General features: G+C 37.7%; 1 protein-coding gene across 21 annotated transcripts in view; it reads left to right on the top strand.

Annotated features, from left to right (window-relative positions):
* Positions 1-288: 288 nt before the first annotated feature.
* The window catches only part of AOPEP (aminopeptidase O (putative)), a 169,045-nt gene continuing 141,913 nt past the window's right edge, over positions 289-27,420 (top strand). For 17 of the 21 annotated variants that reach the window (XR_014939453.1, XR_014939454.1, XR_014939455.1 and 14 more), the window contains exons 1-4: positions 289-323; positions 8,328-8,352; positions 13,994-14,962; positions 19,820-19,986. Coding sequence is in view for 15 of the 21 variants with exons in the window: in XM_015849266.3 (XP_015704752.2) it covers positions 14,148-14,962; positions 19,820-19,986 (982 nt within the window). In the remaining 6 variants the exon portion in view is untranslated. Of the gene's footprint in view, positions 379-8,327; positions 8,353-13,993; positions 14,963-19,819; positions 19,987-27,420 lie in introns of all 21 variants that reach the window. The other 4 variants (XM_085529080.1, XM_032441527.2, XM_085529082.1 and 1 more) reach the window with 2 other exon arrangements.

The raw sequence follows: 27,420 nt of genomic DNA, 5'->3' as shown, positions 1-27,420 counted from the left end.
CACACAGACCAAACACCATGCTGCAGACATTCCTCTGCCCCCATGCTAAGGTGTATGAGTCTGAAAGATGCAGCTGGGTTAAACCTGCCAACAGAACCCATTACGCTCGGACCTCGGACATAAGTGAAACCACGCCCTACAGCGAACACCACGGCCCACCAGGACACCCTGAGGATCCACGGGCCGGGCCAAGAGCGAGGGGGCGGGGCGACTACCGTTGCGCCGAGCATTTGGGCGGGACCTGGGGGTGGGGGATACGCACTATGTCATTCGTGTGCGCCGCAGCTCGGTTGGACGGCGGCCTGCGCTCGGTGGAAAGCTTGGTAGGTACAGCTGCGGTTGTCGGGTAGTCAAGCTCTCGGCAGGGGGCAGGGGAAGGTAAGGGGTAAGGTAAGGTGGTGTGTCGATAGTGGTTGTTAGCAATTGTCTGTCCCGCGTGTTCCGACCTTCCTTCGCTGTCAGCCCTCTGCCCGGTGCCCCCGCTGCCGGGGTCCGAGCCCCGCTCCCTGGGGCCGCAGACTTTGTCCTACAGCCTGCTGCTGGGTCGGTCGGCGCAAGGTGCTTCTGGAAGTCTGGAAGGCTAAGTTGCCCCCTCAGCTTCTTGAGTAAACTTGTCTACAGTAAACAGGAGCACAGTGTAAATGCATGTTAAGAAACGATATGCAATCAGCAATAAGCTGTAGGCTTTTGCTGTTATTGACTTTATTTGCTATTCTCGTTAAAAGCTGTTTATGCATCTTGAATCCATGCCCTTCTCGTAAGACTTTGTTGTTAAGTGTAAATTCCTGAAAGAACATGACATATGGTTATATTAAAGCTCTTTAGGTGATTAACAGATTCTGTTCATTGGCTTCTTCTAATGCTTGGAAACATGGAATGTAAAACTCATATCTTAATAAATGGTATTTTATAATTTATCTAAAGATTTTTGTGTTATGTAAGTCAGTTTAAAAGTAATGCCTCCTTGTTATTTGCATGGGAATGACAACAAAAAGCAGAATAACACTAATAGAACGAATTGTCAGCTACAGCGTGCTCAATTTCAGCATTGTCCCTAGCATTAGCTATGTATTTTTGCCAGTGATTAACAAGAGCTGAAACATGTAGATGTGGTGCTGAGGAACATGTTTTAGTGGGCAGTACTGGTGACGGGTGGATGGTTAGACTAGATAATCTTAGTTGGCTTTTTCAGCTTTAAAGATTTTATGTTGCATTTATGAAGATATGCACCAGCAGGGGTGACCTGCTGTTGCTGCTTATGTAACACACCTCCCTCCGCTGTGCTTGTGTCCTGTGGTTGGTCTCCGTAAATGTTCAACAAGCATCAATGAATGTCAGTGGGTGATTTTTTTTTTCTGCATGCAGGAATTCATTGATGCTTTTTTTTTGTTTAATAGGCACTTCCATGTCAGATGCCATTTTGTCACACTGCCCCTGTGCTGCCATCTGTTGCATGGCAGCAAAATGTGTCAGAATGTTGGTGGGAATGCTCAGCCTCTACTGCCATACCACCATCATCTGCCATTGATGTCATGGGCCTGCATAATAAAATAGGAGCAATTACTTTTGGAGCAACCTTTTTAGTTGTATTATTTTTTTCACTCACAATAAATTTGAGTTTTATAAGTCATGCTGAGTTACAGGAGTGGTCTGTGAGTGTCAGCATTGGGAAGAGAAGATTATTTTCCAGATATTGGAAACATAACAATCAATCTTTCATGTTGTAGGTGGTATTTTTAAATGGCAGCTGCATTGCATTAGAAACAGTCATACCATATTACAGCACAAGTCTAATTTGGACACATTTTCATCTGCATGGTCTGTCTTTTGAAAAGCAGATTCTTTTTCTTGTGTGTATAGAGTAGAAATAAAATCCAAGATAATTTTGCACCTCTGTAATGCTTGCCAGCATCTCCATAGAACCTCACCATCTCTGAGGTTTAGAAGGGGCCGCGGCACCATCTGGTCCATGCCCTAGCTCAAGCATGGGCTCAGTAGGTTCCTTAGGACTGTCCTTCAAATTATTTTTAAAAATAAAAATTAAAAACATAATCCATACAGAAATGGGTTCTTTTAAAACACAGTTTCTTTCAGAACATTGCTGATTTATGGGTAGGTACTTGTGGAATGTTTACATGTATGTTTGGGCTTTGCTTAACAATGTAGGTATTTGGTTCAGAGAGTTGGATGAAGGCTCAGAGTGTTTGCAGGAAATATCGGGATGCTATTCCTAGCTCATTTTCCATAAATAAGTTATGCTTCTGCCTCAAGCATTGAATAAGTTAGTGTTTTGTCTTTGGGAGTGAATATTCTTGTGAAGGAACTTTTCTGATTTTCAAATCTCATTTGAACTGGAAGATTTTTTTTATTTTTTTTTCCATTGTAGTTTCAACTCACGGTGAACAGCTTCCTCTACTGCTAACTTGTGGTTACTCATTGCAGCTATAGTTCACTGACTGAGAAGGAGCAGCAGTTAACAGAATTAAACTTTCACTTTGGAGTCTCGTTCCCATGTGTACTGATTTTCTTGTGACTCTCTCTGAAGTTCTCAAACTCTTTTCTATGGAAAAGTTTACAGTAGCAAGTCCTTCTGTAAGGTTGTTTTAACCTTGCTTTCAACTATGAAGGAGCTCTTGCTCTTGTCTGCCTTAAAAAGACTTAGTTAGTTGTGTTAGGTACTTGGAAGAAAATCAAGTTCAAAATTACTGCGAACTATATATAAATATATATAACTTATATATAATTATATAAATATTTACAGAGTAAAATTACTGTTGATGCCAGTCTTCGGGATTGACTTGGGTAAGATCTTTAAGTCTTACGTTACATATGATATTTATAAAACTGGATTTGGAAGAAACTTCCATTAGAACACTTCAAAATAAAATTAGGGCTTATTTAAATGTGTAGCACCTCGATATTGGCCTGGGGCATGCAGGGGAAGTATGGTGCTGAAATACTTTCTACGCCTTTCAAAGAATATGAGGTATGCATAATGCAAACAGGTTGATGCCAGTGTTTCAGAGATGCTTATTTGCAGCCCAGAATGTTAGCTTCAGCTACTGGTGAGGCCACATGAGCCAGGCTGTGGCCTGGGGTACCTGAGCGTAAGGGTACTCATCTCTGTTGATTTTATTTTATTTTTTTTTAAGGGCTGAACAGTCAGCTGGGAGATATCTCTTTGAACAGATGTAGCATAAACTGCCAGGGTTTGTCTGACAGTCCTTAGCTCTTAGGCACCTATTTCTTTAATTGCTTTAAATGGCTTTTATTTCAGGGAGTGAGTTGGTGTGCTGTACAGTAAACACAAAATCTGATTTAATGGCCTCTGTCTTGAGGTCATTGCCTGCTACTTGTATTGGTGTTTGTGTGTAAAAAACATTTATGCAGCTGATTTTGCCCAATTAAAAAACTGTCATTCTCTTGATTTTTCTGTCATGCAAACCTTTCTTTCATTAATTTATACTCTCTCAGAGTTTGAAAATATATGAAACATAACAGCTACATTTGTGCTCTGAGATAAGAGGTACCTCACATCATTCACAAAAGAGATTGCATATTTGGCATAGTCATATGTTTTTCCATGAAGATTTAGGAAATGTTGTTTTGTGCTTCTCTTTCACTGAAGTGTGTTAACTGGAAGGAGAGGTTGAAGGAGCTGGGCTTGTTTATCTTGGAGAAGAAGGGCTCTGGGGAGACCTCACTGCAACCTTTCAGTACTTGAAGGGAGCTTATAAGCAGGAGGGGACTGACCTTTTACATGGACTGACTAATAGCAAGAGGGGGAATGACTTTAAACTGAAAGAGGGGAAATTTAGGTTAGACATTAGGAAGAAATTTTTTACTCAGGGCAGCGAGGCACTGGCATAGGCTGCCTAAGAAGCTGTGGATGCCCCATCCCTGAAGATGTTCAAGGCTGGGCTGGATGGGGCCCTGGGCAGCTTGAGCTGGTGAGTCACAGCCTTTCCTATGGCTAGACTTTGCAAGTGGATGATTTTTAATATCCCCTCTAATCCGAGCTTTTCTGTGATTCTATGGTAAGAAAATCTGTTGCCATCTGATACAATTAGTTGCTGGAAAGGAAGTAGGAGTTAGTGTGTTCTGCATGGTGTATTTCTGGCTTGTACCATCCTATTACAGAGTCATCTTTGATAATCATGTACATTATCTGTAACATCCTTTTTCTTGCCTCTTTTTAACTTTCTCTTCCCATTTCCTTGTCTATTCTATTTTATTTAATGCTGCACATGTAGTTTTTGCTATAGGTAGTTTTAGGAAGTTTATTCTTCAAACCTGTCTGCTTTGCAACCAGGTGTTATTTTACCTGGAAGCTGTTCTCAGGTTTGCATGTGACTCAATATGATGCTTTCTGTAGTAAGTAGAAATGCAGTGTTATAAAAGTGCAATAGATCACTTCTTCCCCATTTCTCATTCTTTATGTTTTATGCAACTCATTAATGCATAGATGATTAAGGGTAACTCTATTCATACTGGCCAGCATCTGCTATTCTTATTATTTGTTCCTTTGCAAATTAAAATACTAAAACATAACCATACTTTTAGCTTGACTGATGTTTTTATCGTTTATGAAGTACATTCAATATAGACAATGCATTGAATGTGAGGTATATTTTAAGAATGCACTGATAATTTATTACTTCTTTATGTGTGGATGTATGAATTAAAAATATTTTTGAAATGGTTGTTGAGACTTCACAGTACCATTAATTACTGTTCCTAATTTTTAGTGCTTACAGTTCAGCTAGTGAACATGCATTTCTAAAGGTGAAGTGCTTTCACTTTTTTTTCAGTAAAATGAAATCCAGATATTGTATTATGTACAGAATATACATAAACATATTGCAGAAGACAGTGCATTACAGAAGAAGTGTCAAACATCTCAGAAACAGTAGCTCTAGTATCTTCAGTATGATGACAGTACCTGTGTAAGAGATTATTTCTGCACCTTTCTCTGGAAGCTTGCTGTAGTACAACTTCAGATAGACAATTCCAGGAAGTCTTAGACCCAAGTCCAAGAGATCTACTGTCTTAACACTTGCAGACCAGGGATCAGAACAGATAAGCAGCCTCCAGAGATAAGCAGCTGCTAAATAGCCAGTGAGCAGTCTTTTGTAGGCAGATCTCAAGAGGTAACCATTTAGAGTACCTGCATGCCTGAAGGTGCTACCCATGACTCTTAACCTAAGTGCCCAGGAATGTCTCCCTGGCAGAGGAAGTGGATAAAAAAAGGCGCTTACAACCAAGGAAGCATGTGCCTAATATCAGATATCTTGTGGTGTGAAACTTGCCTGCTGCCTGATTCTCCTGGGCCTGCTACCTGGAACCTGCCTGTTTCTCCTGGACCCACTGTTGTTTGTCTAATGTTTATATGCTTGTTGCCAAAGGCTGGCCATTCTACTGCTGCCTCCCCCTGCGCCCTTATTCCTACATTGGCCTTGGACCATCAGAATGGCACACAATGGGACACTGTTGGATCTGTGAGCATGACTGTTTATGCTTCATGTAATTTTTGCTCTTTTCCCATCTTTCCTATTTGCCTGCATTCCCTTTCCCATTGTCCTAATTTGTGACAACCAGCAGCCTTTCCCTTCCGCATCACTTTAATTGGTAATAAACTTTTCAGAAAACAGCTGACCTTGCTTCTATTTCAGTCTCACTACGGGTGTATCAAATAATTTCCCCTCTTGCTCTGATAATCAAAGCAAGAGATTTATTAAATGGCATAGTTGAGGCAGGGTACCCTTCCAGAGAGTGGCTTCTCAGGGACATAAGGAGTAATTTTGAGTATTTGCATTTTATTGATACACATATATGTCTCCAGGAAGATCACTCCACATTTTGTGACTTAAATGTACTGTTGGAACATTTTTATGTATACCTCTTGGGAATGTAGGGAGTAATTTTGAGTATTTACATTTGTTAGATATGTGTGTGCCTCTATGGGAAGATCACTCTGCATTTTGTGACTTAAGTGTGTTATAACTTAAGTGTGTTGTTAGAATTTTTTTGTGCATGCACCTCTCGGGGTTATGAGTGATCTGAGTACTTGAATTTGTTGGATACGTGTGTGTCTCCAGGAATATCACCGTGCATTTTGTGAGATGGATGTTAGAGAAGCCACTATGGAAAACAAAAATGTGTTGTTAGGTCTCTTAAGAAATCATGGTTCCAGACACTTATCAGGGCTATATTGGGCACTCCAGAACTGGTGTAACTTGCCAAGTGTTTTTGACTGCATTAGTGCTCTGCAAAAAGATGCTTGTTCCTGAGCTGGAAAAGGAAAGTTGTATCTTGCAACTGCAGAGTTCAGAGCATGACAGCTTACTGCAGAAAGCCAAATCAGACAATTGCTACAGAGTCAGATAAAGGAACTTGAGTCAGGGAACAGAAAATTGCAAAAAAATAGTAAAAACCTTGCAGAATTGGGTAGTGGAACTTGAAGGGCAATTAGAGAATGAAAGGCCCTGAAGGAACAGCTGGTTTGCAAGGATAATATCAGCACTAGCACTTAAAACCTTCCTAAAGAAAAAATCTGTCCTCTGGAAGAAATAAAGTCAGGGCTAGATAAACTAGAAACCTTGACAACACAGTTCCATCCTTTGATAAAAAAGAAATGTTTGTACAAAAATGGCGACTACTTAAACAATCAGATGAATACTGATTCATCTGATTAGATGAATCAATTTAGATGAATCAGTTTAGATGAATCAGATTAGATGAATAGAGATTACTTTTTCTTCTACTGAATTAGCAAAATTGAAAAAAAGATTCTGACTGTTCCCTGAAGGAACTGGAGATGGAGTATGTGTGGAAGGTTAGCCTTATTGGTGGAGACCAGATACTGTTAATTGAAGAAGCTCCTGAAGGATACTGGGGACCAGGAGTATTTTTGCCTACTGGTAACTTTTGGGCCCCGTGGTCCTTAATGCAGAGGGCTGCCTATTGGACATGTGGTCTCAACTGACTAGAAAGGGGAGACTCTTGCCATTTCTGGGACAGTCATCCAATTAGTGGAAACTGTTCAAAAGATTGCTTGTCTCCAAATGATGTATGATGGAAAGCTTCAGCTGCACCACAAATCACCCATGATGATGCTTGTAGATCCCAAGAGGACAACCCCTTTAATTAGGGGTCTTCCAGAATTGTTGAAAGCTGTAAGACCGGTGTGGATGTATAGGGAGCTATTCTTGAGGCTCCGGGAGAAAAAGAGAATCTACCTCCCATGGAAGAAGGGACAGGCAACTCATAAGGAATACAGAGAAGTTGTTAAGAAGCGTAGTGAGAAAATCAGAAAGGCAAAAGCCCAGCTTGAACTCAGTCTGGCCTCTGGGGTAAAAAGGAACAAGAAACTCTTATAAATACATCAACAGTAAGAGGTGGACAAAGGAGAATCTCCACTCTTTACTGAATGAGGCTGGGAATGTGACCACTGAGGATAAGGAAAAGGCAGAAGTCCTGAATGCCTTCTTTACGTCTGTACTTAAAGATCAGACCAGTTATCCTCAAGCTACTCAGCACTCTGACCTGGTAGTCTCGGCTGAAGAGCAGACTAAACCTGCTGTGATGCTGGTAGAAATGGTCAGAGACTTACTACTCCAACTGGACTGCCACAAGTCCATGGGGCTGGATGAGATTCACCGGAGAGTGCTGAGGGAACTGGTGGAGGTGATAGCCAAGCCACTTTCCATCATCTGAGTATATCAAAGAATCTCCCCTCTCATTTTGATAATCAGAGGGAGGCACCTTGATATGTGTATAAGGTGGGAAGAAAAGATTGTATCAAATTTAATGAATACTAATTCAGAGCTGCATCTTCAGGAAACAGTAGGAAAAGGTCTACTCTTTGCATGTAGTTGGAAAGCTTGGAAATGTGCAGAGGACTTCCAAAAGGGTCAGCAAGGATATTACTTTAGCAGTTGATAAAGTATGTTTTTTGTGTTACGTGAGAGCCATAATTACAATTTATTCTGCTAACTTTGTAATTAAGAATAAAAGAGAACGTTAATAGAAGTTTAGTTATAAGAGTATATTGCATAACTTGGTCATAAAATAGAGTAGTTCAGTAGGAAGGTGATAAAATGATAAAATCAGTGAAACCTGCAAGCTTTGATGTAGTTCTAGCTGAATGCATACAAGTGCATTCCATAATGTCAGCATCTGAAAGACGGACTGTATATGAATACATAGGTAAGTCTGCCCATCTAACATAACATGTAGCTAGCAGAGTCAGATTTTCTTTGATTGTTTTTTTTTTTTTTTTTTTTCCTTTTTATCTTTTAAACCCAATTTCCCTTCATATCTTTCAGATTCCTACTCCTTCTCTTGATGGAAGTAAGGAAAGCATTGAAGAACAATTGTTACTCTGAGTGGGTTCCATGGTCGTACCCTGTTTGAGAATCAAGTTGGTTGCACCTCATCAGAAATCATATTCAGTTAATCAGAAAGAAAATTAATGGAGAATGCTGTCTTGGAGTACCCAGGCCCAACTTCCAAATTTGCATAATGTTGGAACTCATACTGATTTTGCTTCAAGTTTTGATAAGCTGTATTTTTGCACTTGTAGTTTGGAATGTTTTGCTTGAATATTTGTACTTTTATTTTTGTACATTTTTGGGAACACCTGATTACAGAAATAACAGAAGATGCATTTCATTTCTACTGGAATCAAAGGATGAATTAAATCATTGTTTGCTACCTAATTTTATAACCTAAATTATTACATGTCTGTGAAAGACATTACAATTAAGTGTAGTGGTGAACATAGGGTTTACAAGCATGTTTCATTGTTGCACTTCTGTTTTTTTCACTTAGTTCTTGTTTGTCTCTTGGACTTGTCATTACATATTTTTTACTTCTGAGTGCAAGCTTTCTGTATCATCTGACAGATATATATATATATATATATATATATATATATATACACACACATATATATATATATTTCTTTAAATGCTGGACCAATGAGGGGAAGTCTGCTTAGATGCTAGACTTTAAACATAATTCCAGTATATTTATTTTACAATATTATTGAAATCATTATACTGATTTAAAGCAAAGTTATAGGTTACTAGCATTTAAATAAACGTGAAGCTACGACTACCTATGTGTACCTTTTTTCATGTTCGCTTGCAGGTTTTTACAGTGTCCTTTCCAAGGAACTAAAATAATAATTTTCTGCTATATCTGATATTGTATAATCCACTTTTGTGGAAGTGCATTTTTCCTTTATTAGTTTTTATTTGTTCTTTTTTTCTTCCCATCTTGATTTTTGTTGTGCTTTAATATGACATCTGTGTCGTTTTCTAGTTCATTTGCAACTGAAGTTTGATATATAGTCATTAACTGCCTTGATTTTTTTTTTTTTTTTTTTTATTTTTTAAATAATAGAAAGCCTGTCTGTTTGAGCCAAGTAGACAGTTCATTCTTGTCTTTTCTTGTATAGAATTGAGACATTCTCCTTAGGTGATTTAAATCTAGTATCTAATAAGCTGCACACATCTGTACTGACTAGCTATCCATTTTGTTTAAAACACAAACATTTATACATGCACTTTAATGTAGTAAAATTAGCATTAAAATGTTTAATCCAGTGGACCTGTTTGTCTCATATCAGGTTAAATTCTTATGTAAAATGGCCCACATGAAACATTTTAATTATTTTTCTTCTCAGGTGACTATCATATGTATGCCTTTAAATATTTTTCCTAGATTACCTGTTTGTTTTTGTGTTGCAAATGCTTTATTAAAAAAGCAACAAGAACAAAAAACACCAACAAACTAAAACCAACAATGTTGTTTTATCTTTAAATTTCTTATTAATATAGCAGATAGAAGTAAAATAGTGTTAAAAAGTATAACTATTTGATAGACTTCTTTGTTCACAGATTTATTACTGAATAATTTATTACTGAGGTAATAACTGACTTCATCTTCCCACTCCCACTCCCCCCAGAAATATCTGGAAGGATCATTTTCTTCTCAGTCTTTTGTGTATTACTGTTAATCAGTAATTCTGTTAATTCTGCTTCCTATCTTTTTAGTCATGGGAAGGAGTAATAAACTTTAGTGTGCATTTGTTTTTGTGTTTATTTCTCCATTCTCCTAATCCCTTGGATCCTAAGCAGGCATTTAGTGTGCCAGTCTCGATACCCTCATACAAGGTATTATCTCTGTATCTCAATAAACATACTGAAAATCTGCCACATAGTTAAAAAAGATGTCTTATGGTGCTTCTAAAAAGATTCTTAAGGGAGTTTTTAAAAAGCTGTATGTATGCTGATAATATTGCTTAGGCATCTACAAGTGCTTGGTTAAAAGCAACTGATATTTTTAAGTCGCCATTCTTAATTCTGTGTGAAAGATTACTCTAATAGTACAGAATAGAATTTAAACATAAAGGTGTGGAGCACTTGGAACAGATCCAGAAGAGGGCCAATAAGATTATCAGAAGGTTGGAGCGCCTCTGCTATGAAGAAAAGTTGTGGGAACTGGGCTTGTTTAGCTTGGAGAAAGGTCCAGGAAGACCTCATTGTGGCCTTCCAGTACTTGAAGGGAGTGTATAAACAGGAGAGGAAACGTCTGTTTACAAGGGTGGATAGTGATAGGACAAGGGGAAATGTTTTTAAACTGAGACAGGGCAGGTTTAGGTTAGAGGAAGTTTTTCACACAGAGGGTGGTGGCACACTGTAATAGGTTGCCCAAGGAGGTTGTGGATGCCCCATCCCTTGAGGCATTCAAGGCCATGCTGAATGTGGTCTGGTGGTTGGTGACCCTGTACATAGCAGGCAGGTTGAAACTAGATGATCATTATGGTCTTTTTCAACCCAGGCCATTCTATGATTCTATGATAAAACTATTTGAAAAATAAATTAGCTTCAGAAAGAGTGATACATATGCACACACCATTTAGTCTGCAAATCTCTTCTTAACTTGACCCTAAAGCAAAACAGCCATGATTTATTTGTTTTCTTGTTTAAACAATGACTGTTCTCATTCTTTATTTGCTCTTTCCAATCTATTTTTCATCTAGTTGCTCAGCTCAATTACAGCAAAACAAACAAAACAAAACCCCAACCAAACAGATATACTAAATAGAAAGATGGTGGCTTTTGTTTTAAAAATATTATCTATGTAATTCAGTATATTATGGAGTGTGTTTATATCTGCAAGACAAGATACATAGGTCACTCCAAAAATAATGCCTCCTGGTTATTTTGATGTAAAGTGTAACAGATACAAAGCTAAAAGTAGCACTATTTCATAGATAAAAATTCTTAGCTACAAAACTACTTTTCAGCACAGTCACCGCTATTAACTATGCCAGCAATGAATGAAAGCCTGTGTGCTGCATTCGTAAACATCTGCACCGGTGCAGGTAGCCCACTGCCTCACTGTGCTCACATCCACTGTTTGGTCTCCAGAAACACTCAATAGGCAAGCATCAAAGAATGTCACTGGGTGCCATTTTTTCAGCGTGAAGGAATTCAGTGGCATATCCATGCTTCATCTGCACTTCCACTTCAGATGCCATATTCACAGACTGCCCCTCTGCAGTGGGCATGTTGTCACAAGGCAACAACATGTAATGGAATGTTGGTGGGAAGGTTCAACTCTACTGCCAGTATCCAACTCTGATATTGTGGGCCAGTGTTATGAAACTGGAGGCATTACTTTAAGAACAGCTCTCAGCATTTCTGCTTCCAAGTTCCCAAAGATAACTCCTATGTGAAGTTGTCTTTTGAAAAAAGTATAAGATACAAATGTACATGTAATCTTAGGATAAAATTTTGTGATTTGTGTGACTTGCTAACAGCTCGGCACTTTTAAGAATTAGTTATTGATATAACTGCTAAATATGAATGTTCTTCTGTGGCTCATGCTCTTCTCACATCTCACACCAGGAGTGTGATCTAATTTTATATCAAGAGTTTGGGTGAAATGGGTAGGAAAGGCCAAATGTGACAGAAGTAGAATGCAGCTGTCTAATGAAAATCCATTTTAACGTGAATAGAATGTAACTTGCTAAAATCATATTTCACATACACATATTTTAATATAGCTCCCTGTGTGTAGTTTAATGCTTTTGCTTTTCATGGGTGTTAGGTGTATAGTACTTTGCTACTTTTGGATACTTACTAATATTACAGAAATAGGTATGTGTAAATTAGTGGAATTGATACTCAGCAGATACAACCAAAGAGAGTTTTAATTTATTTTTTTTAAAGTAAGTATTTATTTACCTATTTCATAACATCAAGTTTGCTCTCTGGTGTCACAGACAGACATCATGGAGGCATTGCTCCATATGCCCAATATACACTGCAGGGTACATGATGTTTCACTTTCCTCTATTTATTTATTTTTGTTGCTCTTTGTTTTTAAGTCAAACTGACAAAATGAACATGTCATTTTTGCAAAGCTACAGTGAAGTCACTGGTGCTCTGCAGGAGCTTGTACCTTTTTTTGATCCTGCAAAGTATACACAGGCACATCAGAGCAAGATATGAAATGTTTTCTTGTAAATATGTAAAGTTTGAAAACACTTGAAATAGAAAACTGTTAAGATCAACAGAAATACAATTCAGTGACAAAGTTTGGGAGAGCCCTCAAATAAAGAAGAGAGTAGTACTTGCCAGCATTAGTTCAAAAAATCTAATGTCTTGAATAATCTTCAAGTTACTCTGAATTTACTGAGATATATCAGTGACCCTTTGCATGTGGACTGATACAAAGTGAAAGAAAGATTTTTCTCTGTTTGTATTTAAAGACGTCCCTGTAATAGCTGTTTCTGAGTAGATGAGAACATTCAAAGAAGTCCCTCTTGCAATGCTTTGTGTGCTTTGTGTGAAAGTAGTTCGTATTGCAGTTTGATGGTTTCATGGCCTGAGCCTTTCACTTACTGGTCCCAATTTGATAGCATTCAAACAAAATAGCAAGTCTAAGGTGAGTCTAGGTTCTTCTCTGTGTTTACTTTAAAAACCATGTTGGACACTGAAATCTGTACTGAGTCTGTGAAACAATAAACCAGTGACTCAAGCCAATATCTGTGCACTTTAGGTGTTTAAAAACAGACCTAGCTATGTGTTGTGAGAATATCAATGATTTAATAGCAAGAGAACTACAAGTCTTAACAGGAAATTGTTTCTTTCTGTCTTTGACTTCTAGTCTAGAAAGCAGTCAAAAAAAGGATTGAAGTGGGATAACCATATAATTTCAGCTCAGTGGTTGTAGCAATCAGAGAATGCATAGAAATTACAATTCTGTGGTGAAAAGCTTCCAAAAAATATTGATGTATTTTAATATGTTCTTGCTTTTGTAATATTTGCGTATTTTCCAGAGAAAGACGTTTTGTTTTCTGTAGGATGCTATTATCCTGAGCATTAATGGGTTTCCAGCTATTAAGATGTAAACATGTAACTTTAGTATATAACTATAAATTTTAAAAATCTTTATGAACCATCTCAAAGGCATACTAAGAATACACCCACAGTAGATGGACTCATGTTCTCTAATTTACTAAAAATGCTGATATGAGAGTGGTTGTCATGTGGGAAGTATATTAGTCCCTGCTGTTGCCTTGTATTAATCAGATTGTTACTTAAAAGTTTGTAACATATGAAGTGGTTTTGGCTAATGCTTCTTATATTGGAGCTAAGTAATGATATTAATACAGGAACCCTGAAAACAAACAATACAAAAATAAATTTAGATGTTGCATAACAGTGTATCTTAAGTATTCTTGAAAAGAAGGTAAAAAGAGTCATCTGGAGTCATCTTTAGTAGAGTTGGTTTCAGTTTATGACAGATGAAAAATAAAGCCTACTTGATAGCAAATCCTGAAGCAACTAGCTTGATCTCATTCTGTGGAGATGCAGTTTTTTGTAAAAGCAACTGGACTTTTTAGTATTTTTCGAAATGCTTCAAGTCATGGAACAATAATCTGACTTGGTTTTGTTTTTGCTTTTTCTTACAGAATGAGAGAAGTGAAGGAACTGCAACTGACTTCTATACTGTAATTTGATCAAAATGTTTTTGGCACTAGAAGGCTGAATGTTCTTGCTTCTTATGGAAATATTATAAATAACAAATGACTAAGGTTTTGTAAAACTTAACCACCAGTGTGAAACATGGAGATGCAGCTAGACCCCATGAAGGATGACTTGCCCTTAATGGCCAACACTAGCCACATGCTTGTAAAGCACTATGTACTGGACTTGGATGTGGATTTTAAAAGCCAAGTTATAGAAGGAATCATAGTTTTATTTCTGGAGACAGGGAGCAGATACAGGAAAGCCAGCAGTATTGGTGAAGAAGGCTGCCAGTCACACCTTAACAAAATCTGTGAAACTGGGTCATCAGAACCCTGCCATGTTTCTGTGTCAAGTGCAAGTGTCATTTCATGTGAAGTGGAATATAGTGATTTTGCTGTCAGTGGTGAAGGTAAAAAAGATACTTCTGATAAAAATGGTAACCATAGCAACAAGGAACAAGCTTCTGAGATTTCTGGTTCAAAGAACTGCTGTGACACAGAGAGCCACGGGAACAAGGATTTTCTGCTGATATTGGATTGCTGTGATTTATCTGTGCTAAAGGTTGAGGAGGTAGATATTGCTGCTGTGCCAGGCATTGAGAAATTTGCCATGTCTGCTGAACTAATTGATGTTTCAAAGGAGCTGGAAAATCTCAGAAATCTCAGAAATCAGATTGTACACAAACTTGTGACTTTACCTTTGGATCGCTGTCAGGAACAGCTATACTATTACACTTGCTGCAGCCAGGCACCTGGATATGGAGAGCTTGAGTTTACTTCTGGCAGCTGGAGCTTGGAGATAAAGAAACATGGAGTTCAGACTCCAGCAGATTTTCCTCATGCTATAAGAATACAGTACAAAACCAAACCTGAGGGAAGATCTGTTACATGGACTAAAGACCAGAGTGGCAGGTATGTAAATTAGCTGAAAGGTTTTGCATTTGTTAATTGTAAACAATTGTAAGAATGTTCATTTGTGTGTTGCTGAGAAGCTCAGTGAAGCTGATGAGCATTTCCTTCCACTCTATCTCTTATGTACTTGGTTTGAATCCTACTGCTGTCTTGCAGGGTAACAGATAAATTGTGCTCCAGAAACTTTGTAGCACTTGCAGGCCTCAAGCCTGTTTAAATGATTGTGCTTCTTCATACTAAACGGGAATACGTAATTACTGAGTATTGGCATAAGTGCGTGAAGGGAATAGGAGATTATTATTTTGAGAAAAGAAGATATTCTGTGACAAGTTATTTTCATTTTAGTTCTTTCCATTCCTTTTCCCTTCTAGATTAAACAACTGTTCGTACCACATAAAAACCAACATGCTGAACATTTAATAGAATTTATTCACAGCTAGTCTTTTATCAACACAGTCTTTTCCTCATAAATCACTCATAATCAACTTTTAAAATCTTTTTTACCTGTTATGTAAAAAACATTGATGTTGGCAAATGAGCTGCTTTTTTTATCTGGCTTCTATGGAAGTACACAGTGCTACACAGAAATCTTCAAGATAAGATCTTTGTATGAGGGGATCCACAGTTCACTCTTGACTTACACAACTGTATCTGTAATGTTCAAAGGTGGATTTTAATAGCTACCATTTCTTTAGTCTTTGATATTTCAAAATCGGTGGCAAAGTTGGCAGATGATGAAGAAATTGTGTATAGGTGAATACTTGCTTTTCATTCCTAAAGTAGTGACGTATGGTTGCCTTTCAGTTATGCTAACATAAACTAAGACTTCACTCAGAAGCACCCATGTCTGGTTTTTAGTTTATTCTACTGGTAAACTGTGATCAGCATTAAGCCTGGTATTAATTTGAAGTTAATGGTTAATATTCATTAATTACTATGCTTCCCTTTCTCTCCTCACTCCTCAATAAATTATTAACAGTATAAGTGTCAGAAGTTTAACTCAAGATAATTGTTAGTTACAGAAATTCTGAATTTTGACTGTGGCCTTCTCTCGACCCACTCCAGCAGTTCTACATCATTCTTGTGCTGAGGACAAAGTACTCCAGATGGGGCTTCAGGAAGGCAAAGCAAAGTCTGGGGGTGTCAGGTGTCCAGATCAGGCTCTCATTGGCAAGGAGAGTGACACAATTCCTTAGCTATTTATAACTAAGATTTTTAAGTGTTTATTTAGAATTGTGTAAGTCCTTTATATTCTAGAGGGAGATCGGAAGACCATTTGAAGGTAGCAAAATTACTTGTGTACTGGCACTTAGGAACAAAGCATTACACAGCTATTGTGACATGTGAAATGTGGAAACAAATAAAAACTCTAGTTCATGTGAGTCAGATAACCAAGAAACGAACACGGATTTCAGAATGGAGCTGAGAAAATCCATCTGTATCATTGATGATGTGCTTAAGAAAACTGTCTTCTGTTGTAAACATTGAGGCTGACAACTGTATGATTTTTTTAAAATCACTCTTGCAGAAATAGAGTAAGTAGGAAATCTCTTATTTTCTCAGTCATTGATCAATTATTTTCAGTCTTTGTTACCATTTTAACAGGAACAGCTATGAAATCAAATTTTGTGTAAAGGGAATTAGATATCACTGGCATCAGACGAAAAGAGAGCCATATCAGGTTACAAATTTTGTTTCTGATCCTCTTTTGCACTGGAATTGTGCCACCTGACCAAGAACAAAGAAGAATGCCAGCTACAACCTAACGTAACACTGCACTGTTACCAGTGCTGTTAAAAAGAAATTAATAATGTAAGTAAAGTATAAAAGAATAGCAAGGTACAACAGAACTTCTATAGGGAAGCACTAAAATATGTGGAGATATATTTAGGGTGAGAAGAAAATAGATTTAAAAAAGGTACTTCTCCATAATCATCAGTCCATCTTAGAAAACCCACATGCTAAAACAGAGCAGCAGACAGTTCATTGTTAGCTGACATCTCTGTTGATCACATCATCAGCTAGTATTCAGTTGATCTTGCTGTGAATATATTAATGTTGGATTACAAAATTGATGTAATCATTGTTCTGATAGTTTCCTTTCAAAATCAGGAATATTTGTAGGAGTGTTTCATGGATGCTTTCCTGGCAGACTTGGACATCTTCAAATAAATTTTCATTTGCAGTATTAGAGTTAGTAAGTGTCTCTGGCAAAAACAGTATTTTCCTCAGGTAAGAAGTGGAGATTCCTGTGAAAACACATTATATATTTGACCAATCTTTCTCTGCCTTTCTAACTCATTTCTGCCAGTGCCTTAGTTGCTGAAACTTGTTACCTCACTTTATATCCATTTTAGCTCTAAAATGTTTTAGCAAAAAGGTTTTATGTAATATGTTTTGATATTTCTCATAAAGAGAATTTTTCTAGTGCAGTGTAAAAGCTACTGGACTAGTAGGCTTGGAACTATGTTTCCAGGTCCTGCTTCTACACTGTCATTTTGCAAGTCTATTCACTCCATTTCTTATTTCCTATTTGTAAAATGATGTTAATATAATTTCTGCTGGTTAGAAGTACTATCTGAGAGCAAGATAACATTAATAATGTAGGCAGCATCTGTTCCATGCTGATTGTGTTGTATTTGACACTGAGTTCTCAGTTTCTGTATGCTAAAATAATATAGGTTATAGTATGGTGCTTTATTGGCTACTCTTCTGAATTCTGCTAATGAATTGCTGTTGTCTGTGTAAGGTTCAGACAATCTAAATATTTGTATGAGACATCTGATCATTCAATTTTTCACATTCTGGGAAAGAGTCTGGCTTCAGGAGTCACCCTTGGGCAGAGTGAGCCGCTTGCCAGGTATCAGGTCACACTGACAAAAATTTGTTAATTTTCATGTTTCACTTAAAATGTGTTTCATGTTTCACTTACAACAGATTGAGGTATCGAGTATTTGCATGACATCAGCTTTTATTTGTTCTTCCACGGGTGACAGTGCTATGGAGATAGTGGAGAGTCTGAGGACAAGGGGTATGAGGAAGCAGGTGAGTTCCCCATGTCTGTTCAGCACAGAGCAGGGCAGGCCAAGGGAAGGTCTCATGGCCTCTGCAGCTCCTCACAGGGAGCAGAGGGGCAGACTCTGCTCTCTTTGACAGTGATAGGGCCCGAGGGAACGGCATGGAGCTGCGTCAAGGGAGGGGCAGCTGGGGTTAGGGACAGGGTCTGTGCCAGAGGGCAGTGGGCATGGAACAGGCTGCTCAGGACAGCAGACATGGACCTAGGCTGCTAGAGTTCAGGGAGCCTTTGGACAGTGCTGCCAGGCATAGGGTTTGATTTTGGTTGTCCTGTGTGAAGCTGGAGTTGGACTTGATGATCCTTGTGAGTCCCTTCCAACTTGGGGTATTTGGAGATTCTGTAATTGTATATTCGTTTGTGAACAATACAAAACATCTCATCCCCTTCCCTTTACTGTAAATTTGAACAGTGTTTCAGTGTTCTGCCCAGTGTTGTTCTGTCAGCTCATTTTCTCAGTTGTAGCATTTTGCTCTGGAATTTGCCATAGACAACATGATCCAGTAGAACAAATAACACTTTTGACAAGGAAAGCAAAAGAGAAAGCTTCAGAATATATTCCGTCTGTGGCAGTGATATCTCCACATTCATTCCATGTGGTTTAGGTTTGGCTTTGAGGAAGGAATTATTTCTGTGAAAGAGTTATTGTGGAGGAAAGTAAGACTCAGATCTTAGCCACTGCAAAATAGGTTTCACCTAACACCTTATCTCCTATTTTCTGAAGCATTTTGATGATTTTTTTTTTGTTTGTTCAAGTTGTGAAAGAAATCAATCAGAATGCTTTTGTCCTCAAGCAGTTTCGTGTTCCCAGAATATCACAGGACTTAAAAGACTCAGCAAAACGAAGTGATGTTTTTGAAGTTTTCTTTCTTTAGTTTGAGAAGCTATTCACTGTGCTTATTTAATATAATTTATGTTTTAAAAATTAGCTCTTAAATGCATGATTTGGAAGGGGTGACAGTATGCAAGTACTAGAAAACTTTGTAAAACTGCAAAACACAGTGAAAGAAGCAGAAGTATTACGCCTGTGCACCAGCAAAGGGAGTCTAAAAGTTAATTAAAGGCCTTGTTACCTTCCCATCTGTGTCATAGCTGCTAATAAGAAATTGGTTGGCATGAAATGTTGGAGTTAGCAAAGGGTCAGCAGATAAGGAAGATGCTTAAGAGAATGTTAGAGGAACTGCAAAAAGAGCAGTGACAAGGGAGACTGCTACATGGAAAGCTAAAAGGAGACTAAAGCTGGCAGGGAAGAAATGCTTTCTTTTGATTATATATATCTGTAATGCAAGTGAACTAGCCTGCATCTCCTTAGTAGAAGAAGAAATTTCAAAAGTCAAGATTGATTGAGACTGTAAATGAGTAAGACACAGCACTAGTTCTAATGCTGTTTGGATGAGCCATCAAGTAATGGTAATGAAAGCACTAATTAGATGACAGTAGAGAAGTGTCATAAATATTAGTGAAGGCTGCAATGTAATCCTTAGAAGATTCTCAGAAGCCTTTCTTGACCTTATGGTTTCAGATTACAGTAATTGTATGAGACTGAAAAGCTAATGCATAAAATTCTTTTGTTGTTTATGTAAAAATTATTGTAGTATTTTTGCTTTTCTTTATCTTGTCTTAAATGGCTTGAATGGTAGTTTGGTTTTTGTCAAACAAGTTTGAAACCTAGCTGAGAAAGTTAAGTATGAAGGCAATACAACAGTATGTTTGATCTTTGACAAAAAACACAATTGAGTCTTTTTTTTGTAACTCTGCCTCCCATCTCATTTCCTTCCATTTAGGCCATGTGTTTATACAATGGGATCACCGATAAACAACAGAGCCCTTTTCCCATGCCAAGAACCGCCCATTGCCTTGTCAACATGGCAAGCATCAGTCCGAGCATCTGCAGACTTTGTTGTATTGATGAGTGGTGAAAACTCAGCAGACCCAGTCCAGCTTCAAGAAGGTGAAATTTATTTTCTACAGCAGTGTTTTCTATAGTTTTATAATTGGAGATATAGCTTAAGTAATGACATGATTTTTGAAAGGATATAAAAGCACAAGTAATCTCTAAGTGGGGATCCTGAGGTGGTTGCCCATTCAAGGTCTCAGTAAGAAATAGTAAGAATTTATGGATATTTTACACACCTAGATTTAATTTTTATTTTTTCTAAACCTAGATTTCACTTGTTCTGAAATGACTTTATTTTAATTACTTCGTAGTTGAATGTTTGACAGATAAAGTACTGAATCAGGCTCTTGACAAATCCAAGCCTTGATTAATTAAGCTTTTGGTTTCTTTTCTTCAGTCCACTGGTAGGCTAGTATGGCAGTGATTAAGATCTGCTACTGTGTTTTATCTGTTTCCTGAAATATACTGAGTGGATGAAGAGTATTAGTTCTGTACTCTGAAAATCTGGTGTTTGTTTTTTTGTGTTGGTTTTGTGTTTGTTTTTTGTTTTTTAAATTTGTAGATAAAACTACCTGCAACTGAGAGCAAGTAAGCATTTTTCATTTTTATTCTGTATTATTCATTCTTTAGACCTATGTCAGCACAGATAAAGAAGTTTTTATGGCAGTTAGCTAAATAATACAAAGTATGTCTTGCCACCATTAGTTTTGAACTTGTTTGAGAAGCAGGGTCAGTATTTTCTAGTGTAAGTAGTTTTGTTGTCAAGCCTTTAAATATGAAGCCTGCTTTATGAAAGTGGTATTCATTGATGTTCAGTGAGAAGTTTCAATAATACTAGTAGTTAGAATTATCCTTCCTTAACTAGGCCTACTTTAAGTACTGGTTGGTCCAGTGCTAGTACTGCAAGAGAAGTTCTAGATTTCTATTTTATTCCCACTTTCCCCCTGACGCACAAAGTAAACTGGATTCATACAGCATCACTGCGGCATTAATCAGCATTAATCAGTAGAGCTGCAGAAAGTGCAAGCTGTATTCAGGCTGCAGACAGCAGGAGAACTTAACTCTTGCACATAGAAATGGAGATAAGTTGAATGGGAACTTTCTGTGGGGCGCATACAGCATCCATCTGGTGGCTGTGTACACTGATTTTTAAAAGTTTTTTAAGTTTAAATCCATAAATAAATGTATATTCCCTTTGTAAGGAAGAAAGTTGTTGCTCCTTATGTTTGGACAAGACCCACCACTCCACAGTTATATACTCTAGTTGTGAAAAAATGAAATAAGGATTATAATGCTTGTATCTCACCCATTCTGATAAAAGAAGCTCTTAGAACTCAAGGAAAGCCAGCCTCCAATTGAACTGTTTTGGAAGTCTCAGTTCTGAAGCAATTTAAAATTTTAATACTTAGAAAAATTACAATGATTACAAGACAGGATCCAACCCTTACAGCAGTTATTTTCCACCATAAACCTGTCTTCAGAAATGACTAACACTTTACATATTTATTCCAGTTCTGACGAATTGCTTTGCTCAGTTTCACTCTTTCTCTAATTCACCCCACAGGCAAAGTCTAATAGTTGTTCTCAGCTACTGCTGTAGTGAACTGACTTTTTGTATAATCCTTCAAAACTGTTCATAGCTTATATTGATAAAATAAGTTAATTTCTCTACACTTGCAAAAAGGGGCTGGTGCCTATGTTTAGATAAGGCCAAAATTTTCTTTAATGGGAAACATAATGAAGCATTTGGATACGGAAAAGGAGCTCAGGCATACTTTTGATGTATAAAATTTTACTTCCTTTTGGCCAGAAGAATTGTGGGCTATATAGTAGTTTTCTGCAAAAGTTTTTTTATCCTGTGAAAAGATTGTTTAATGAAAGCTCATGGAAAAGATTAGAGTTAGGTGTTTCTGGGAAAAAAAATCTTACCCTCTGAAAAGTCAAATTTATATTTGAGAGGGGAAGAATGAATAGAAGTATGATTGATTTGAGAGCCATCAGCTTGCATTGAATTATTTTATTATTTTGGTCATATGTGAAGCATGTTTCAAGCCTTGACTCTTCTGCTGAAATATGGAAAACTGACATGATGAGCTTCCCACTCATTTGGGCTCTAGTGTTTTCCTGACATGGTACGGAGAAAGTGTTCTTGATTTCAGGCTAGGACACCAGTTCTGCTGTTATTGTATAATTTATTTTTATTCACACTCCTCTCTCGCTGATGAGTTGTTACCTGTACCTTAGTGATATCTGCATGGTCTAAACTATTAGGAAGAGTAAGGATTCTTATGTGAATTTCTAGAAATAGAAACCTGTGGAAGATTTTCAGGCAATGTAAATGAGCATAAGCCAGTTAAAAAAAATATTCTCTTCGATCAATTCACTAGTTGAAAAGTCTGTACTGTGAAATAATTATTTCCTCAATAACATTGTTATGTGACTCTAATTGAAAGAGTCCATTAAATATGTATAGTGGTATTATAAGGAAAAACTAGTTCTAGGGAAAACTATTTTTAAAATGCAGTTGATGGAGTGTTGAAAATGGCATCAATGTACCATATCATTAATGATAGGAATGGGACTTAGTGGCCCAGAGTCAGCCTGTCACCATGTGGAGAACATAAGTGTTTTTTGTATAAATCCTTGTAGTAGTTGTAATTGATAATTCTTGTGTCAACATAAAGCTTTGTATATTAGTTTATTTATTTATTTTTTCCAAAACCAATCCACTATATATCCTTTCCTAAGAACCCAATTTTTTTCCCTTGGTTAAGAAGGGGACACTATAAGATGTGGTGTTTGTGTGAAATACAAGCCATTTAGCCTCCAGATGTACTTTTAAATTTTTGTTAGTATTATTTTCATTTCATTGCTGTTACACAGAGAATGTGCATATATGTTTTATCACAAGCACCTTTACATTAGTTTTGATTCATGTTCAAGCGGTAGACATTCAGTAGTAAGCATAAAATCAAGAGGCTTGGACTGTGTGCAATTACTCCATATTCACATATTCCTAGTGTTTCTATCTTACATAGACTTTGATTTCCGCTAGGAGATGTGTTCTACTATTAGAAATACAGTGGTATAGAAGTCATCACCTGCACTGCAGCTAGTAGCAAAAGCTTGTATTTGAGCTTTTCTCTCTTTTCCCGAGGCAAAATTAAAGAGTCTGGTATTCATGTTGATTGATCTCCAATATGTATCAGGAATTAGTGTGTGAGTTAACAGATTGTCACATGCTGCTCATTCCTCTGGTTCAGTGCTGAACTAATATTCAAGTATGAATGGGAGACAGCTGTATGGGAACTTCTGTCCTTCAGATAAGATCAAAAATCTCTGCAAGTCACAAGGAGATCCAGAAAACTGGAGGATTCTTCATCCTAGTGCCCGAGCTAAATAGTATTTTACTAAGCTGTGCTTTTATGCACTGGAGCTAACTCTTACCTTGTATACCAAGTTCTAGGGTTGGGTGGATACCTCTTATTCTTTAGAACTAGCTGAATTGTGTTTTTCTATTAATTCATGGACATTGTTCTTATATATTAGCACATTCCCCCTGAAATATGTCATTTGTGCCAACACAAATATAAACACCACAGCATACAATCTTAATACTCCATCAGGCATTATCAGACAATGGCTTTCACATAATTCTTCAGCTGCAATAAACTCTGCAGGACTTAAACAATTTAGTAGTTTCAAATATACCGGAATGCATTAAAATTCTAATAAGTAATTTCATGATTCATTGTTATTATTTTAAGTACAGTTAAAAAAATGGCCATTAAATTGTTCTTTTGGGCAAAAAGAAATAGCTTATAATTTCTTACTCTTGTTAAATATAGTCCTAAATTTTGAATAGTTTTTTTTCCAGTTTTACCTCATAGAACTGATGATTGTTGCTGCAGGATCTGTATAATCTTAAGACAGACTTGCTTTGCAGAACCGATAACTTTTTTTTTTTAAAAAATTTTTTTTTAAAATGATTTTAAAATTACCTGTAAGAAAATATTTTGCCTAATGTAATTATTTATATGAATCTGATTGCTTTTAAATTAAGTCTAATTTTAAGAAGAGGGAATAAGCATTACAAATATAAGGATCAGTGTGCTCTTCCTTTCCCATGGCTGAACCCTTGTCTAACCTCTTGTTGTTCCCAAGATGTCCTTGCTTGGTCTAAAACAGTTTTCATAGTACAAAGTGCTATTAACTTCAGTAGATAATCTTCCTATTTGATGTGTACTGCTTTCTCTTACCCTAGAGGTGGTGCTGTATACAAGGAAGCCACTGGTAAACAGAGGACGGTCAGGAGAAAGGAAGAAGGGGGAAAAGGAACAGAATGAAGCTTGTCATCCCAGTGTGTAGTGAGGATGCAAGTAATGGAAAACGAAACAAATCACACCGGTCTGAAAAAAATGTTAAAGAAAGGAAGTTATAGGAGAAAAGAGGTATCTGGGAAGCAAACCTACCAGTGAGAGTTAAACCTTATTTGGAACAGTACTTCATGGCGGTTGCTTTAGAGAAGTGTTGTGTACGTGAAGAACATTTCAATCTTTGATCAGTGAACGCATTATAGAGAGAGCCTCAATTATTGCCCTTATAATATGAGCTCACTTACAATGCTGAGTTAGGACCTCTTAAACGAGGTAAAATACAAAACAGAAATGCACAGAAAGTGGAAGCAGTGTTCTACATCCTGAGAAGTTTGGCAAGGGCAGGTTGCTGCACCTGTGGTCTCTAACATCAGTGCTTACTGGTTGATGAATGGACTTGGAGAAGCTCTGTGCAGAAGGAAGTGGGGGTACTGATAGATGAAAAACTCAACACGAGCTGGCAGTATATGCTTGCAGCTCAGAAAGACAATTGTACCCTGGGCTCCATCAAAAGAAGTGTGGCTAGCAGGTTGAGCAAGATGATTGTCCCCAGAGATACCTTATTGCTGTCTTTTTATACTTTGAGGGACTCTAGAGGAAAAAAAATGGAGAGAGGATCACTATAAGGAAACTAAGTAACAGTGTCAAACTAAAAGAAGATAGATTTAAATTATCCTGGGCTCCATCAGGAGTGGGGGTGGCTGAGCAGGGTGGCCAGCAGGGATAAGGAGGTGACTGTCTGTCTCTACTCTGCTCTTGTGAGGCCCCATCTGGAGTACTGTGTCTAGGTATGAAGTCCCCAGTACAAGAAAGACAGAGAGCTGTTGGAAAGCGTCCAGAGGAGGACCACGAAGATGATCAGGGGGCTGGAGCACTTCCCCTATGAAGACAGGCTGAGAGAGTCAGGCTTGTTCAGCCTGGAGAAAAGAAGGCTGCGGGGTGACCTCATTGCAGCCTTTCAGTACCTGAAGGGAACCTATAATCAGGAGGGGAGTAAACTCTTTGAAAGGGATGATAATAGCAGGACAAGGGGAAACTGTTTTAAGATGAAAGAGGGAAGATTTAGTTTGGATGTTTGGGATAAGTTCTTTACTAGGAGAGTGCTGTGGTCCTGGAATAGGCTGCCCATGGAGGTTGTGGATGCCCCATCCCTGGAGGTGTTCAAGGCCAGGTTGGATGAGGCGCTGGGCAATCTGATCTAGTAAACGTGGAAGTTTGGTGGCCCTGCCAGGCAGTGGGGTTGGAGATTCATGATCCTTGAGGTCCCTTCCAACCTGGGTCATTCTGTGATCTGTGGTTCTGTAAATTAGATATAAGGAATAAATTCTTCTCTGTCAAGGTGGTGAGGCACTGAATAGATTGCCCAGAGAAACTGGAGGTGTTCAAGACCCAGGCTGCATGGGACTTAGGGCAACCTGATCTAGTGGGTAGCAACCCTGCCCATGGTGGGAGTGTGGACCTAGATAGTCTTAATGTCTTTTCCAACTCAAGCCATGTTTTTCATGGGTTCATGTTAGTGCATATAATTCAGTTGTACAAGGGAAGACCACTGTTAGAAAAATATTTAGTGATCCTGTGCAATTCTAGAGTATGAATGGAGAGGGCATCTAAAATCTCTGGAGGAATTGGATTGAGTTCCAGCTGCATATGTAAAGACAGTATAGATCTTGGATCTTGTCCTGATAGTATCCAGAATTTGCATGATCTGTAAAATGCTTACAAAATACATGAGATTGTTGGTTGTTTTTCTTTTATTCAGGAAACTCAAGTTTAGATAAATCTGTAAACACATATCAAGAAAATGTAATTTCCCCTGTATTTGGTTTCTGAATCATTTTTCAGGCTTGTTCCGCCTCTGAATATCATGTTTGTTGCCAGTCCATATAAATATGTGAATGCAGTACATACTGTCCTTTCTGGATTACAAACTGATTTTGACATTCTGTGCAAATTACCATCACCTTTTTCTTACAAACAAAATCTATGGTCTTGTTCCAGCCTGTCTTGCTAAACTTGTTTATCTTTGTAACCCTCTCCACTTCCTCTGTTTGTGTAGCAAAGACCTCTTTCCTTTGCTTTTAGACAGCGTCCTTGCTATTGCGAGTTTTCTCTTTTACATCTTCTGCCACCTTGAACAATTTTGTGTGACTGCCTTTTGGCTTTCATTTCAAGTGAAACTTCACATTATACTAATACTTGAGAATCTGTTTTTTCATAATCGGTACTGTTATAGGCTATGTCTTTTGCTCAAAATGGAATTTGCTTGTGTTGGCTCGTTTGTATCTTTGGTAAGTTTAAAAAAAAAATAAAATGAGGAGAGAATTTGGTAAACTAGTTATCCTCTTTGTTTCAGATATGTTTGGAGCAAATGAGTTCCTTCTGCTCACATACTGCTGTGAGGTTAAGAAAATTACAGGAGTAATGTATGTTCAGCTTTTTTATGACAGTGGTAAATGTTGCTGGAAGTGGAATAGAGTGTGTAAGTGGTTGCTATTGCATATAAGAGACAGAGGCTTTTTCTGGCAGATAAAGAAAGATGAAGCCTCAGCCTCTTAGAAGACATTATAAACATTATACTAAATAGTAGGTAGCAATATTTGTTGAGGTTGAGCAGTAAGGTTTTCTAACTTGTCCCTTCTTTGGACAACTTGACCTTCTAGTGTCATTAAGTTAGAAGATAATTACCAGCGCCTTTCATTCCCTTGTGTCTTGTAGGGCGTAGTAGTCCTACAAGGCTACTTTGTTATTTCCAGCCTCCACACCTTTTTTTTTCCCCTGTTGATAGTATTCCATATCCCTGCTTAGAATACTATTGCAAGTATTAATGTTTTCTTAAAATAAGTGGAGTTTGTATGTTTCCACAGTTCCATTGGCACACTTGCTTGCATATGATTCTATAGGCTAGATTGTTTCCTAGAGTAATCAACCTATTCATATGGTGTATCAACTGTACTTGTGCCCATACATGGGTACTTAAGTGTGACCCATAAGCTGTGCTCATTTTAGAGGGGCAAATGTAAACCTAAGCAGTATTTAGATTAACAAAAGGTAGGCTGCCCCAAAATATCTTGAAGTTTGTCCACATATTTGCATATATAGTCAGCATTTAATA

This window comes from Coturnix japonica, chromosome Z, assembly GCF_054131305.1.
Source record: "Coturnix japonica strain WE chromosome Z, WE-NBRP24, whole genome shotgun sequence".
In the NCBI taxonomy this organism is placed as follows: domain Eukaryota; kingdom Metazoa; phylum Chordata; class Aves; order Galliformes; family Phasianidae; genus Coturnix; species Coturnix japonica.
This window is presented reverse-complemented; position numbering and strand designations above follow the sequence as displayed.